This window comes from Leptosomus discolor, chromosome 1 (genome assembly GCF_034619465.1).
Source record: "Leptosomus discolor isolate bLepDis1 chromosome 1, bLepDis1.hap2, whole genome shotgun sequence".
Lineage (NCBI taxonomy): Eukaryota > Metazoa > Chordata > Aves > Leptosomiformes > Leptosomidae > Leptosomus > Leptosomus discolor.
In genome coordinates, this window is record NC_141391.1 from 91740422 (window position 1) to 91755865 (window position 15444).

Below are 15444 nucleotides of genomic sequence, written 5' to 3' on the forward strand. Positions count from 1 at the left end.
ATTGGCATGATTTTTATGAGCATTTCCTTGTAAATGACAAAGACATCAGCCAAGCAACCTGACAAATGTAAAGACACCTTCAGACCTCAATTACCTCTCTTTACCCAAAACAATCTTCCTCATCCGTGTTTCTACACAGGGCTTGGGAGACCTGGGTGGGTCTCAAAAATTCTGGTGGTACCTGAACAAATTAAAGTTCAGCGACAGCCTCTTGGCTCACACGCCTCAGAGAACCTCCTCTGCTGCTACCTTAATGGGGGAGAAAGGCCAAAGATCAGGACTTTCCCATTACGACTCTACAAGAAGAAGAAAAGCCCAACCTTTCCACTTGCCCAGGTGTATTTCAGGTTATCAAGGGATAAGTTCTTCTATTTGTGAATTAGGATCCGAGTGGGTTGCTGCTTTTACCAAACAGCTAGACAACACTGCTGATGGAAAACCTTTTACAGTAATTTCTCCTTGAAAAAGCAGAGACACAGAGAAGTGCAGTAGGTCTGCATTCAAAGAAAAAACCCTAAGGTCTCCTTTCAAAGAGAAAAAAATACATAAAAGCTACCACTATATTACCTCATTGCCTGAGAAACCTAGAGAACCTCAGTATTTTCTTGGAAACTGACTCCCTCATTACTGGGCTCATACTTGCTGCATGGGAACATTATTTACAACACTCCTCTGGTTCCCTTCACAATTCAAGAATATTGTAAGACGTGCTTCAGAATACTCTCAGACTAGCAAGCAAAGCTTTCTGGTGTGAAAGGAGACTCAACAAACTGAATTAGCTGTGGTTTGTTAGCTCAGTTAGTAATTCTTTTTGTAAGCTCTACTCCATGCTGCCAACAGCATTGCTTTGCTGAGTCCCAACATGATCATACTGATAACAATTCAACATCTCACTGTCCTTCCACATATTGTCTCAGCTGAACAAACAAAAGAAAACCCCAAGTTCTATCTAAATATTTGCTTTTAAAAAGTTTTAGCAGTTTATACGATTATTTGTGTGCTAATTAACTCCAGTCTCACAAGTTAAATGGGAATAATTTTATATTGAGGCAAATGAAAAGAAGTACATTATTGTATTTTGTCCTACTAAAGGATAAAACATGAAACTACAAAACTTCTAAGAAGATGGCTAGGAACCACTGTCTTCCTATCTTTTCCTGTGTATTTTAATTAACATATTTTATGTGATGAAATTCATGACATTTCTTCAGAAAGTCGATGCAAGTTACTCCACCGATACATTTTGTCTACTCTGTGTATGCCATATGTAGCAAAATATTCACTCACCAGTAATACAACTAAAGAAACAGCCAAATGAAATGGCTGTTACCTGTGATTGTACTCTCAACCCCAGGATTTAACATCGGCATTCCTAAAGGTACAATTTATTTCACATTTTTTTGTTGGACGGCGTACAGACCCCATCTTGTTCGATACTGGCACAGGCTGATGTTATTGCCTATGCTCATAATGGAAGAAAAAGCCCCCGAACAAGCTGCATCTCTCACTACGATGGCAGTTCAGACACAGCAGAATGTCCCCTCCCATTCAATTTCTCACTGTCATCGACTCTTTCGCTGACCTCAGTGAAAACCTCTCACTTAAGCCTCTCGCTCTCCCTGAAAGTCTCTCTCTACTAGACATTAAATAAATTTCTGTGTATGAAGCTTATCATCAGACTTCAAATATTATCTTTTTGAATTAGTTTAAGCACATTTGCTTAAAGATGCTGCAATGGTCGATTGCTTTTTTACTAACCAAAAATCCTTACTAGTTGGTAATAAATACTTACTAATTATGTAACAGATAGAAAATTAGGAAAATGCTACAGAGCAGTTACTAAAAGCACCAAAATAATAATTCCAGCCTCTAGCTACAGAATATTATTACTTAATCTTACCCCACAACTCATATGATGTTCATTATCACATCTGATGTGATATTTAGAAAAGACACTAGATGAGCACCGCCTATGAGTGACAGCTCAATCCTACTGATTGAGCCATGATCTATTAAAAATAAGATCCCATCAGTTAACACGGGGATGATTAATCACACATTTAATCTCTTAGCCATAATTACTACTGGATACTTTTAAATCGGGCATGTCACGCTTAATATGTATGTCAGTTTGAATAGAACAGTTAGCTTTTTAGTGATACTGGTTTTCAGATGTCAAGCCCTGGCTGAGCTTTGTGTTTAACGTCAAAACATCCATGCTCCTGTCTGCATCATGAACAACTGCAAAAGTCGGAACCATAATGAAGTGTAAACAGTCAGGAGACATCGAAGACCGTTGCAAATGCTACTTCATTCTCATTTGAGCTAAGCAGGAGAGAAGAGTATTTTACTGTCTTTAAGGATTTTTTTCTAAAAAATCAGCCTGTAACTACTTTTTATGACAATCTGAACTTTGTTATCTTACCCATGGTTTCTGAAGTCTGGCTGCCAACTACACGAAGAAGCATTGGCTGACTGCTGTCTGACCTCTGCAAAGAGGTAGAAGGAGATGATAGTGTTGTGCCATTCACCTTGGTATCTGCCTGCGGCTGAAAATTGAAGAAAAAAAGAAGAGATTGTTATTAACAGCTCTATACAGTTGCACAATCTTTGTATCTCTGTATTTGTTACTTATTCCACAAATACAACTGTCTGTTTTTAAGTAAAGATACTCATGCAAAAAATGGATTTGAATTCTCAATGAAACAAGAACATGATTTCACCTTCTCACTTGCAGCCTGTAGAACAGTTTAACATTCTTCTCTGACTAGACTCCACAGATATGATTTCTTGCTATGTTGTTGTTATTGATAATGCTTCACACCCTGTTTGGAAAATGACTCTAGAGACCTCTAGAGAAAAGGCCTGAGGACTCACCTGCTCTAGCAGCTGCCTCAGCCTGTGCAGCTGTGACTCCAGCTGTTTGTTGTGATCCTCCAGAATCTGCATCCTGGCCTCCAGGCGGCCCTTGTGCTGGCGAAGCAGCTTGGCCTCTGCAATGAGCTCAGCATCCCGGGGGCTTTGCGGAGAAACGGGCATCATCTCCGGTGGGGACGGCAGCGGAGACAGTCCTTTGTGGTCATGCTGTTGCTTCAAACGGTCGTACTCTGCTTGCAAGTTTCTGTTGACAAGTAACAGGGAGGTAAAAGCTTTGTGAAGCCAAATAGGCTGGTGCAGGCTAACCTCTGCACGGGGCTGTGAGAAGGCACCTCTTCTCGTGTGGTGTGATGCGTGTGACTCCCGGGGGGCAGAGGCTCACCCGCACCACCTGCTTTTCCTTCTGCTGAATCCACGTGTGTGTAGGTCTAACACCCCGCAGATGTGCACAGAGCTGATATTAGAGGGACCTGTGATACAAGCGTTGCCCAAAGACTGTGTCACCACGGCTCACAACTAATTCCCTCCCAGGGCACACGACGCAGAAGGCTGGCTGGGCTCCAGACACCCTCCCGACTCCCGGGTACGGTCTGTCCTGGGCTCGGCCCTCCCTCGGCTTCCTGCGTTTTATCCTTCCCAGCAGAAGTCGGACTGCCTGTTCGCCTCCACGCGCGAATACACTCGAGGAGTAATTAGAGCCAGAAGAGGACTCTGAGTGATCAAAGCACTTTACAAACACTAATCAAAGCGGACGCCACCTGGCTGGCCTAGCCGTTTTACAGATGAGAAAGCTAAGACAGAAAGGCAGTCACACAAACAGCCAGAGCGAAACACGGAACTCGGGAGTTCATTTGCAACTCTGCTGCTGTCAGTCAGGTCACATCACTCTCCTCTCTTCCTATTTGCAACTGCATTTCCAGCCTAGCTCTAAAATTACTAACCCAAGATGAGGAAAAGACAAAGTAGTGAGCCAATCTGTTAAACTGCACTGCAATGACTTTTGGGGCTATAATTTCCATCTTCGTTTGGACTGCCCTGTCTAGAGTGCTGCAGTCTACTGTAACTTCATGGCACTGCTAAGCTTGTTCTTTTATTCCATAAAACTCCAATAAAACACTCTATAGATTAATACGATCTATAGTGGTTCGCATGCAAAAAAATCTACTGAGCCAGTAGAAGGTAAGAAACTGAAACCTTGTTAGGGACAACATAGTCCAAACCCACAAAAATACTAACTTGTAATGAAAACTTTGTAGGCAAGGGAGGCCTAATAAACTGCACTGCGATTTTGTTGCTACAATATTCCTTTACAGCTTCCCAGAGGGGGGAAAAATGGCTCGATGCTCTGGTAACTGCTTACTCATCACAAGCAGTGACCCAGATTTTATTTTATCCAACTCGCTCTTATTTGAGGTTGTGAGAACAGGCGCTTTTTGCCAGTTCGCCTGCAAACCACAATACACACTGACAGTTTGGTCTGGAGGCTTAACAGCACCTCAGAAACCTCCCAATAAACTTCACTAAGGTCTGAAACACTTCTAAAGGTACATTACTGTGACCAGAACAAGAACTAAAGCAGTATGCATAATTTCCCACGGATAAAAAAGCAATGCCAAGGACAAAGGCAGGCTACTGACTGTTCCTGAAACACACTTGGGCCCCTCAAGAGCTCCATGACAGATGCATCCTAACCTGGGGCTGTGGCATCCCACAGAACATGATACCTAAGGGATGTCTGGCCTACATGACCCCTCCTCTGCATAAGTTTTAAAAGGTTAAAAAAAGGGTTTGATCATTCTTAACTTCAGGTTGTTCCAAAATTCAAGATTTCTTTCTCTAACACCCACACAAAGAGGGAAGACTTTGGAGAGTGTTTTTCAAAGAAAGTTTTTCATTTCAATGAAATACTGAGTTTCCATGAAAATTACGTGGAAAAAAGAAAGAAGGGCTATTTTCTGATACTTCTAGCTGAATGAACTGGTGAATAATTAATAAAAATACAAAAGGGAATAAGAATGAGCATGACAACAGTATCACACACGGTCTTATCGCAGACTAAAGCTTATATAGGATTGATCATTAAGCTTCTTTTTCACAAAGTCTGTAGATGGTGGGCTACTGCTACCCCATGAGGAATTTCCGAGATGTATGATACAGGCAATACTCTACAAACAGCAGACTCAAAAGTTTGAAGTGCTGTAAAGCAAAAGATAAAATATGACCCTAAGGGTAACTAAATAAATGCCCTCGGTCATACTTAGAACATAATGAGGTACCTTGCTACAAACAAATCTACAATTATTGCCTCAACTATCAATATAGAGAAGTCCTTCCAGTAGCTATGGTATTGTAAAACAAGTAAGGACAAGTGAGTAATTCAGGTAAAAATGCCTTAACGTCTGATACAAAATAGTTAAAAACTCTTTCTGAAAGCCTACGGAAAAAAAAAAAAATTGCAAAGGATATTGCATATTATTCAAGCAAAGATATGTCTGAATTTGTGAGTTCTGTAATTAAATACAGTAATATTGTTGGAACAAAGGAATGTCACTTTGAAGAATGCACGTGAGTTTGTCCAGAGCACCTGTGTCACTGAGTTTTCCAGCTGTACCTTTTCAGTCCGGCTGCATAGTCCCTAGTCCAGAGAACTAAGACTCATCATAGCAACCAGTTTCAGAGCCGTAAGAGTGATGCGAAGTGCAGATGATCACTATCATAATAATGGGGACCTAAACACACAGGAATGAAGATTTGTATTAACATAGGGGAAAAAAACTTGAAATTAAAAAAGAAAGAAAGAATTCAAAGCCTGCTGTAAGAATATCCTAGAGGAGAGAACAACAGACTCTCATTCCTACCTCTGGAATAGTTTTAAGCTGTGCGGTGAAAAAGGATTGCTGCTGCAAGCCAGGCATCGAAGGCACTGCCCACAGCCCTCAGCGTAAAGGCTCCATGTCCCAGGGAAAGGCGTGCCCTGACTTTTTCAGCGTAAAATGGGATGTAAGAGAAAGGGGAGAGAAAGGAGAGATAAAGGCACAATTCTCTCTAAATGAATGCAACTGAGCAAGCACGGGCAGTACTGGGAAACCTATCCTCCCTCTACCATAGCTCAGGCTGGGTGGCTTTTACATCTGGCAGTCACAAACAAACAAAGCTGCAGCATCTTCTGACCACTGGGAAAATATGTTCTACTTCAGTAAGAGAAACATTCAAAGAAAAACCTCATATATTTCATTTACTATGCTTGCACCTCTTTGAAGCATTCATGAAGAAAAGTAACAGAGGAAGCATGCAATGTAATGTTGATTTATGCAACTGTAAAGAGAGATGGGTAGTAAAGGGCTCAGGAGCTATTAATCACATCTATCACTGGCAGCATTAATGGTCTGGTGACAGAAATCCTAGTGGACCCCATTTGCTGAGCAGTCCTCTCAGACACAATTGAGAATTTGTGAATTCCTGTTATTTTTCATGTCCCTACAGAAAATCAGTGAAGAAACGGAGAAAGCTGGTAACTGAACAACCTACCCCTGCCCCTCACTAAAGTGCCAGTGTTTACTCATGATACTTCACGCTCAGAAGATCTAGTTCCCCTTCTTCAATGCCAAAATAAATACCGAAAGGAGCCACCGCATGTTTAGAAATGCATCGCTTTCTTGCTATTGGCAGCTATACAGAAGGAACTTTTTGAGGAGGCCATTCATCCATTTTCAGATCTGAAGAAACACCATAGCTGTATGGAAACAGGGCAGCTTTGAGATTCAGGGCATTAGTGCGTCTCGAGTGGCACACAGCCCACTGCGCTCCCAGTGCAAGTGAGGAAAGCAAGGGAAAGGCAAATAGCTCCGTCTGGAGATCTCGTTTACTAAATTCTTGTTACAGCACAGCTAGGAGCTGGGATGAAGAGAATATGAAAGAAGTCTCCCTTTTACAGAAGTATGTCAGTGATCTTGATTCAACTAAAATATTAGGAAATGTTCACTTTCTTTAGTCACTAAAATAGCAGGAAAGTACTTTAGTTCTTTGCAAAAAGTCTCTTGTCACTGCAAAACCATATGCTTTCTATTTAATGCTTGTACAGTACATCCTAGTAAGTGTAACAGTATAACCTATGTAATGTACAGATTTAGACGGACACCAGAAATCTGTCTTCTCTGTTTCTGAAATATATTCACTCTTAAAAAAATTTCAAACTGTTTTGGGACAGTTTTATAATCGAGTTTTTCTCTTACATTGCAATACAGCAATAGTGCCTTCCATAGCAAGATTACTTTATGTGTATTGAATATGTAAGAAACGGTCGTATCACAATATTCCATGTGATGTAAAACTGAGCATGAGTCTGAAGGCCTAATACTCAAATGAAACATTTTCATCAATTGAAAATATCCTCTAAAATGCTCACATTTTAACAAACATAAATTATTTAACAGTCAAATTTTAGCCATGAAATTTAATGAAGTTATATTTGCAAGCCACAAAAGCACCAAGGTCTCGAAATGCTAGCAGATAAATAATGAATATCTAACAAGAGGTCCTTGGAACGGAAAAAAAAAACCCAGTCAGAACTGTGTCACGGCTAGGTTAGTTTGTGAGTTGGATAATACATTTCAGAAGACTTCAAAATAGGCAACTGATCTTTTTAAACTGTCCAAAATCAAAACCTCAGAATTACAATTTCAAAGAGTCTTTTTCATTTAAGTGATAAGTCAAGATGGAAATATTTGGAGACCAGAAACTGCAACTGAAAACCAAATGGAGGTCAGAATTCAATAAACAGCTCAAAAAAGACAAAGAAGCAAAAAAGAGAAGGGCTCTTTTGAAAAGCAGGAAACTGTGGAGAGCAGAAGAAAAAGAGGAATGACAGCGAAGTGGTTTGAATATCGTAGTAGTGCTTCTTGTTGGTACTTGATGTAGCTTTCCCAATAGCTGCTGAGAAGCGACTGCATGTGCTGACTCCAACTGTAAAATAACCCAAGATACAGCAGAGAGAGCTAAATCTTCATTCTCAAAAATCACCAGAAGCGTATGCAACAGAAGTTGTGTCAACACCGGCAGGAAAGGAAGACTGTTCATCTAACAGTGCTACCTGCCCAGCCACTTGCCTCAGCACCACATCCAGCTCAGCATCAGCACGGAGACACTCCAGCAACAAGACCTGAGGTATTTACAATGGAGATGAAACAATTCAGGCGCTTCAGGGCTGGGCTGAGTACCAGGCGGTTGCAATGTGATTTGCATCATGTTCAGCTCATTGCCAAGCAACAGATTCACTGAGTCTTCATGCCACAGCAACAAACAATGTTTACTCAGAGGGCATTTTTGGGATCAGCATGGGAAGGAATATGTGTTCATCCACTGGAACTGGGTTCACATAAGGAATTAGGTCCCAGGTTGTTGACTACTTTTGGCAACAGCCAAAAAAGGTTTGCACAAACTCAAAGGAGGAGAAAGACTAGAAAATAGAAATCTAAATATATGAATGGCTCCTGGCTGATCCTGTCTGAACAACTTATTCTTCTAAACAGGAATCACTGTTTCCTCCATAAAATCATAGTCATCTGTCCATGGCAAGCTATCAGGACAACAAGAAATTGTTCATTCTTGAGTATCCGTCTCACATTTTAAGTACCAGATTTGCAGAGACAAAAGTCATCATTTTGTCATAATCAATGAAAATCACAGCAGTGTGACCTCCACGCTGTCTTACAGAAACAGACCTCTCTGCCCCTGCTGCACTGACACCAGAAGCATCCACAAAAGGTGAGGCTGCTTGCGGTACAAATCAGAAAGTAACAGGCTATAATCAAGCTTAAGTCTACAGCTCTCGTTTAATTCAGGACTGGCAAACTTCAAAACAGGTATTTTTAAGGTGTAACTCCTGTCAGCAATCTTTTAACATGCTATTCCTCGTTAGCAGTTGTTATGTTAAATAAACCTCATACTGAAATTTAATAAACCGAGAAAAGGAATTTTGTATCCTATTTAGCTATCTAACTCCAGGTTATACTAATATTCCTGTACCACATTTCTAATCTAAAACGAGGCTGCTTTAAAAACCATCCTCCTTTCTGACGGGCAGCTTATTTTCTACATACACAGAAAAGCGTTATGTTTTTTTTCTTCTTCCTAGTGCTATTTAAAAAAATAACACCCCTCCCCTGAAAATACTACCTGTATGGTAATAGTTACACAATGTTGCTTAATTACAGAAGTCCTGTATGGAAAACATGATGGCTTATTTAAAAATTCTGATTTTCTTCCACTTTGGAAAGTACTTGGGCTTCACGTACTATGTAGTAGGAAGTCTGGGGTTCCAAACAAAATCTCACTGTTCAGAGAGTTTATTACAGCTTTCTGTTTGAAACACCTTCCTTGTCCTTTATGCCTATTGATCCTCTACTGTCTCCCAAATCCTCCTGATAAAAAGTGTGTGATGGAGCCACCGTAACTGATTAGTACCATCCAAAGAAGATTTATGCACGGAGATAAGATCTATGACACTGCCAACTCTTGCATTATTTTCTTGACATGCCTAAGGTAAATGATTACTGCATTAAACACTCAATGTAAACAAAAGTATCTAGCTCTTAAAGAAGCAAGAAAAAATTGCATGAAAATGCCAATACACTGTACCATAAAAGCTGAAGACAGCAGAAAGCAAAAAAAAACCCTGGTTTTTCTTGCAGATGTAAATGATTTCTATCTTACAGTCTGATTTTGGTAGTTCATGGCTGCCATTACAAACCTGCCAGGGTCAAGATCTACTAGTTTTTATGCTGATGGCCCAAGACTCTAGAGTACTGTAGAATAAGGGCCTGCAGTGTTGGGATGCTGCAAGAATCCAGTTGGTGTTGTTTTGTGATTAATGAAGATAACTTCAATTACACTTGAAATTAATAGTGGTAAATGATACTTGGTATTAAAAGGCTACAGAAATGGCAACAAGCAACACCAAACTAACAGAAAGAAGAGATGACCCACCTTTTAACCAGTACAAAAGTATTCATTATAAGAAAATGCAACTTTATAACTCAGTTTATCCCTAAAAATGCTATCAGAGCGAATTCCATCTAACTGTACAGTACAATTATTTCCCAGATTCTTTACCTCAAATGAATCGAGATCACTTCAAAACCTCATGTATCCCAGTGACCAACCTTTATGAGAAAAGATTGTTTTTCCAAGGACCTCTGCCTGTCTTTTCCAGAAAGGGGTGCAGAAATCTGCACACCCTTCCCTCACTTAACAGCAAGATGACGTAACACTGGTATGAAGCTCATTACTATCGTGGAAATAAAGGAAACAGTAGTACAGAAGGAAATATGAAACACAGACAGCAGAACTTGTCACAGGTGACACCATGAGTATGAGGTGACCCACGTATGTCTTTGAAGCTTGCCATTTTGGAGGTTCTGTGAAAGAAACAGTGCTGACTCATCACCGCACCGGAGGGAGACGGGAACGAGTTAACCAGGCTATGGTGTCAGCCTCATCCCTTATGGAGAGAAAGCCTTCCTTTGCCCCTGCAGCGTGCGCCTAAGGGCTGCGGCAGCTGCCAGCGTAATTCACCTGTTTTCTTCCTCCAGGTCCGCGAGGATTCTCTCCAGTTCCCCTCTTTCCTCACTCTCCAAAGAAATCAGGATCTGGGCAGGGCTTCGGGGCTGGCTCAGGGGGGACTCCTGGTTCAGACTTTGGCAGTAGTGCTGGATTAACAAGTGTTCATCATCGCTGGAAAACAGAGGAGGATAAAACAGGCTGTTCCCTTCCTCAATTCTAACTTCGCAGTGAATAGGAGATGATTCACTCACAGTTTCTCATTTCTTACAAAGAGATTTGCTGAACTCTTTCTAACAAACGGCAGAGACATGTACCTTAAAGCAAAATCTGCTGAACGGTTTCACTTAGTCTCTGACAATTTTCGTTCTCTGCAGAGTCCGCCTCTCTTCCCCTCTGCTTCTCAGCTACTTAAAGCCAAGTTTTGCCACAGCTGACAAGCTCAGCTTCCTCTTTTGCCTGATTGCAATTAGGAAGTTGCTTGAGAAAAAAGGCCATCTTCTGCTGCCTGATCTGTGTTCCACAAGGGTCATTCATGCAAAGGCAAGGCATTTATTTTTACACCTACAAACTCTCCTTATATAATAAAGGCATCCTCTATTTGTCTGTTTTCTCTACAAAATTGTAAATGGCATGAAATAATTAAAAAAAAAAAAAAGACTTAATCTAATGAAATTACACTATTTTTCATTGAATTAGTTATATTTTTTTTAAATTACAAGTGAGGTACATCGTGAGAATACAAACATATCCTATTCAATACATATGATCTCTTCCTTTACTTCTATTGTCCCTGAGGCTGTCTGGCATTTGAAACAGAAACATCTCTGGAAGAGAAAAGCAAATCCAGTTCCGAAGACCGGGACCACCTCCCAGAACTACATGGGTGCTGAGGAGACGCTTCCAGATTAGCTTTGCAGCTAACCCCAGCAGTAACTGTGAGAAACCATGGAAGGTTTCTCTTGACACCACAAGTTAAGGACAGAAAAAAATGACACTGCTGTTGGGAATCTTGTTTTGCTCGCAGTACTTACTTATAAGAAAATAATTCAGTCTAGTTTTTTTCTGTTAGGTTTGTAATCCAGAATTTAACAAGCATTTTGAATAGCTGTTACTGTGAAAAATTAGAATTTTCCTTGTTTCCATTTTGTTCCTGAAAATGTTAATGATGCCATTTTATAGACTGCAGGAGTGCTAAAGCAATGCAGAGCATATTAACATTAGTTCATAAAAGGGAAACATTAATCTTTCACAGCAGGCATCCTTTCCTTTTTCTAAACAAAATTTTAAAGGCTTGCTAGTTCCTAAATTTATACTTTTCCGGAAACATTTCGACTGTGATTTCCTTCAAACAACTGCTTTGTATTTATAAATACCCTTATGCATCTTAAGTGAATTAACAGTGAAATAGTGACATAACAGTTGCAATATAACGTCACTTTGCAAGACATACTCTTTTTGTGTGATATTCAGCCTGCACATATTTCGTATACATAATTGCAATGACACTAGGTATCAAAATGTTTTGTGATATATATATATAGATTATTTCTTTATGTCCCCCTTCCCTGTCTCCACCTATTGCTCGAACTGCAATTACAAGCCCGATAATCCAAAACCCTTAAGAATGTCAACAAATAACACTTAAGCATAACCCGAGAAACACAACTGGAAGAACTGCAGTGAGCTTTGATTTTGCTGCAATTTTTATCTGGATCATATTTCATCCAAAATTCAGAATGTACATACTCTCATTTTAACAGTACCAACTGAGTAGTCAGTCGTTAACTTATCTGAATCATATTAATAAAACTTTTAATTAACCAAAGAATGAATTGAACAGTAAGACCAAAGTGTAATACAGAAGATACTGTTTACACATGATTTTGTGACTAAGGACACTGAAAGATTACCGTGGGGACAACAGGAAATTCCATATATAATAGCATTACTACTATTCATAACAATAGAAAATTGACATACAACTTGGTAACAAAGTTTTCATTAACTGCGTGAAGCTGTACTGCCATTGTGTATGCATTAGTCTCGAGGTGTCATTTTAACTTTCTCCTTTTTGAACCATATATTAAAAGAATCTACTTGGGTTGTACAGGGGATTTTCTTTCAAAGTTGATAGGTAACCATCCTACCAAGTCAAAGAAGAAACTACTTCAAAACAAACAAACAGCTTTATTATCAACCAAGAACATCTCACAGGCTCACAACCAACCTTATAGAACACTAATGATTTGGAATCTCAATTTAAGGGAACGAAAACTGGCCAGAGTACTATGCTCTAAAGGAACACTACGCATTTTTAAAAAAGTAGATTCCGTCTGAATTTTCAAAAAAACCCACCCCTTAAACCATGGTGAGATTATGTAGGACGGAAAGAAACACTTTTAGAAAAGTCAGGATTTGAGTTTTTTCATATTTATTTGATTTGGAATCTGTGCTATGGCTTCTCCCACACAGTTAATTGACTAAGACCAAAATTTCAAGCATGACAATGACTTCCATGCTTCTATCCTGTTTTCAGAAATATTACTCACAGTTTTCTAGTTCTAAGTCCTTTTATTCAGAGAATGAACAAGATCAAGAAAATCATGAAAGAAGATAAATATATTGTCATGTCAGAAAACCAGAAAAAGGTCTCGGTGTGACATTAGAGTGAACTACTTTTTAAAAATTAAAACTTTTATTGATAACTTTACATTTCAAGTAGTACAATGAATGCTTGTCCGCGATCTGTCCAACTTAAAAGTTTACTACTTCTAATATTTCATGGTGAGGATGAATCCCTCCTGGCTTACACTTGCAATGTATTTCAGGTACTTGCAGACCAAACATTTCTATTTAGCCCCACTAACCTTTCGAATTACACTTTGTTGACAACAACATTTTCTAGCTTATGGCAATTTAGCCATGATTAAGCTTGCAATACGGATAGACAGGTTATGTTTTTATCTTTGTCCTTAAAACACATCAGATGATGAGAATTTCTTCCAGGTAATATGGGAACTATTTGCTGAAAAAATCAGTAATTTTTTTAAGAAATAAGTAATTTTAATTTTGAAGGTATCAATCATCTGTTGCCTAAAGTTGGTATTAGGCTATAAGCCATAAATCTAAACACTACAATACAAATTGAAAGAACATGAGGTCCTTAAATTGAACCAGATGTGGTACATGGCCATGTAAATTAAGCACTACAGAATTTCATTATAAGTTATTAACCTTCACAAGAAAATACCTATCAAAAATATTAAAACAGTCTACTTACATGCTCTCATTAGGTGAAATACTGTCATTTAGATAAGAACCATTGGTGTTCTCCATTTCTGCTAGCCTGTGGAAAAATAAACAAGACTCATTAAAATCAACTATGTTTTCCACAAACATTATTTGCTCTCACATTTCTGAAAGAATTAAATGAGCGTGATGTTTCTGATGAATTTGAAACTCTAATTAATTTACACTCACTGTCGACTACCAACTTTTGCAATAAGCTATTGCAAAGGATTGCTTATTTGTTACAATGACCTGGCTAAACTCCTAAATTTTCAACCCTTTCTCTGAGGTTATATTCCATTCCTCATGATTAATTAATTCCACAAAGACAAGCCTTATAATGCCAGGGGATTACACAAATTGCTTTGTACCTGGCAATGTCATCATCCGAACGGTAACAATCTTGTCACTTCTCATTGGTTTTTAACGCTCAGCCTCTCCTAAACATCCTGCATAATTCAGAAATACCTCTCCTGATCAAGTGATTTTGAGGGAGAGAAAGAAGTCGGAATAACTTTTTCATTACCTCAGCCCTTGCAAATTTTCTCACCTGGTGGAAGAACATTTTCATATTTGTGCAATTAACCCACTTTTTGATTCTTAAGAGCAGCATGAAAGCAGACAGGTGAACTAAAGCAGTGATATATCACTATTTTAATCCTCCAAATCAAGGAAAAAAAACCTCTTTGTGGTATTCCACAAGGTGAAATACTTAACATTAAAATGGAACTTGAGATTCACATAGAGTTTGGAGGTTTCTGCTCTTCCGATTTGCATGATTTCACCAGGGTCCACATTAAAAACAAAACCCTATGCAGAATCATAGAATACTTTGGGCTGGAAGGGACCTTTAAAGATCATCTAGTTCTAACCCCCGCTACCATGAGCAGGGACACTTTCCACTAGACCAGGTTGCTCAGAGCCCCGTCCAACTTGACCTTGAATGTTTCCAGGGATGGGGCTTCTACCACCTCTCTGGGCAGCCTGTTCCAGTGCTTCACCACCCTCATTGTAAAAAATTTCTTCCTTCTATCTAGTCTGAATCTACCCTCCTTGAGTTTAAAACCATTACCCCTGTCCTATCACAACAGGCCCTGCTAAAAAGTCTGTAATCTGAGTGCACAGCTTAACGAAGACCCCACAGGACCTAAAGGCCACTTCTGACCACACAGGGACTCTGGCATGCAAGCTTGTTGACAGGCTGGTTAGCAGTAACCACAGGTGGTGCTCTGCATCCTGGAGCCTGGAAAGCAAAACCCCAAACCTTATGTTTCTTTAAGAAGTGTTCAGGCAGCAGCTAGCCTTTGGGATTTTTTTTTTTTTTTTTTAAATGATTGTTTACAGAAAGATCTGCCTAACGTCCAGCTGGTCTCATACCTGCTAGCATAATGTTCAATGCGTGAATGAGTATCATCATGTGAAAGCTGAGGGGACGAGGCAGGCCTATAAGGCAGAAAACACTGATTAATCACAAACAATACCCCTTTAAAAGTAAAAAGACACTAAAAAGCTATGACTATACCCTCACATCTCTATGCCTCATGCTTACGCTATGTTTGATAAACAGCAAGATATAACTCCAGGCGCTGTGTGTGCCTCCTCAAGCCATCGGTGCAATGTTTTGTGGTATCGCACTGGGGATTTTGACCATTTTGCAATCCATCTGTTGCAACGACTCTTCTTCACACCAATCCCTGAAGAACCCTTTTCCAAAGGATT

The 15444-nt window shown here is 39.5% G+C and overlaps 1 protein-coding gene across 6 annotated transcripts in view; it reads right to left on the reverse strand.

Moving 5' to 3' along the window:
• Positions 1–15444, reverse strand: part of DMD (dystrophin) — a 1194940-nt gene that overhangs the window by 16289 nt on the left and 1163207 nt on the right. For 5 of the 6 annotated variants that reach the window (XM_086469458.1, XM_086469399.1, XM_086469524.1 and 2 more), the window contains 5 exons: positions 15103–15168; positions 13718–13783; positions 10450–10608; positions 2878–3121; positions 2426–2549 (listed from right to left, as the gene is read on the reverse strand). In XM_086469458.1, coding sequence (XP_086325584.1) covers positions 2426–2549; positions 2878–3121; positions 10450–10608; positions 13718–13783; positions 15103–15168 — 659 coding nt within the window. The remainder of the gene's footprint in view (positions 1–2425; positions 2550–2877; positions 3122–10449; positions 10609–13717; positions 13784–15102; positions 15169–15444) is intronic. The other variant, XM_086469594.1, reaches the window with a different exon arrangement.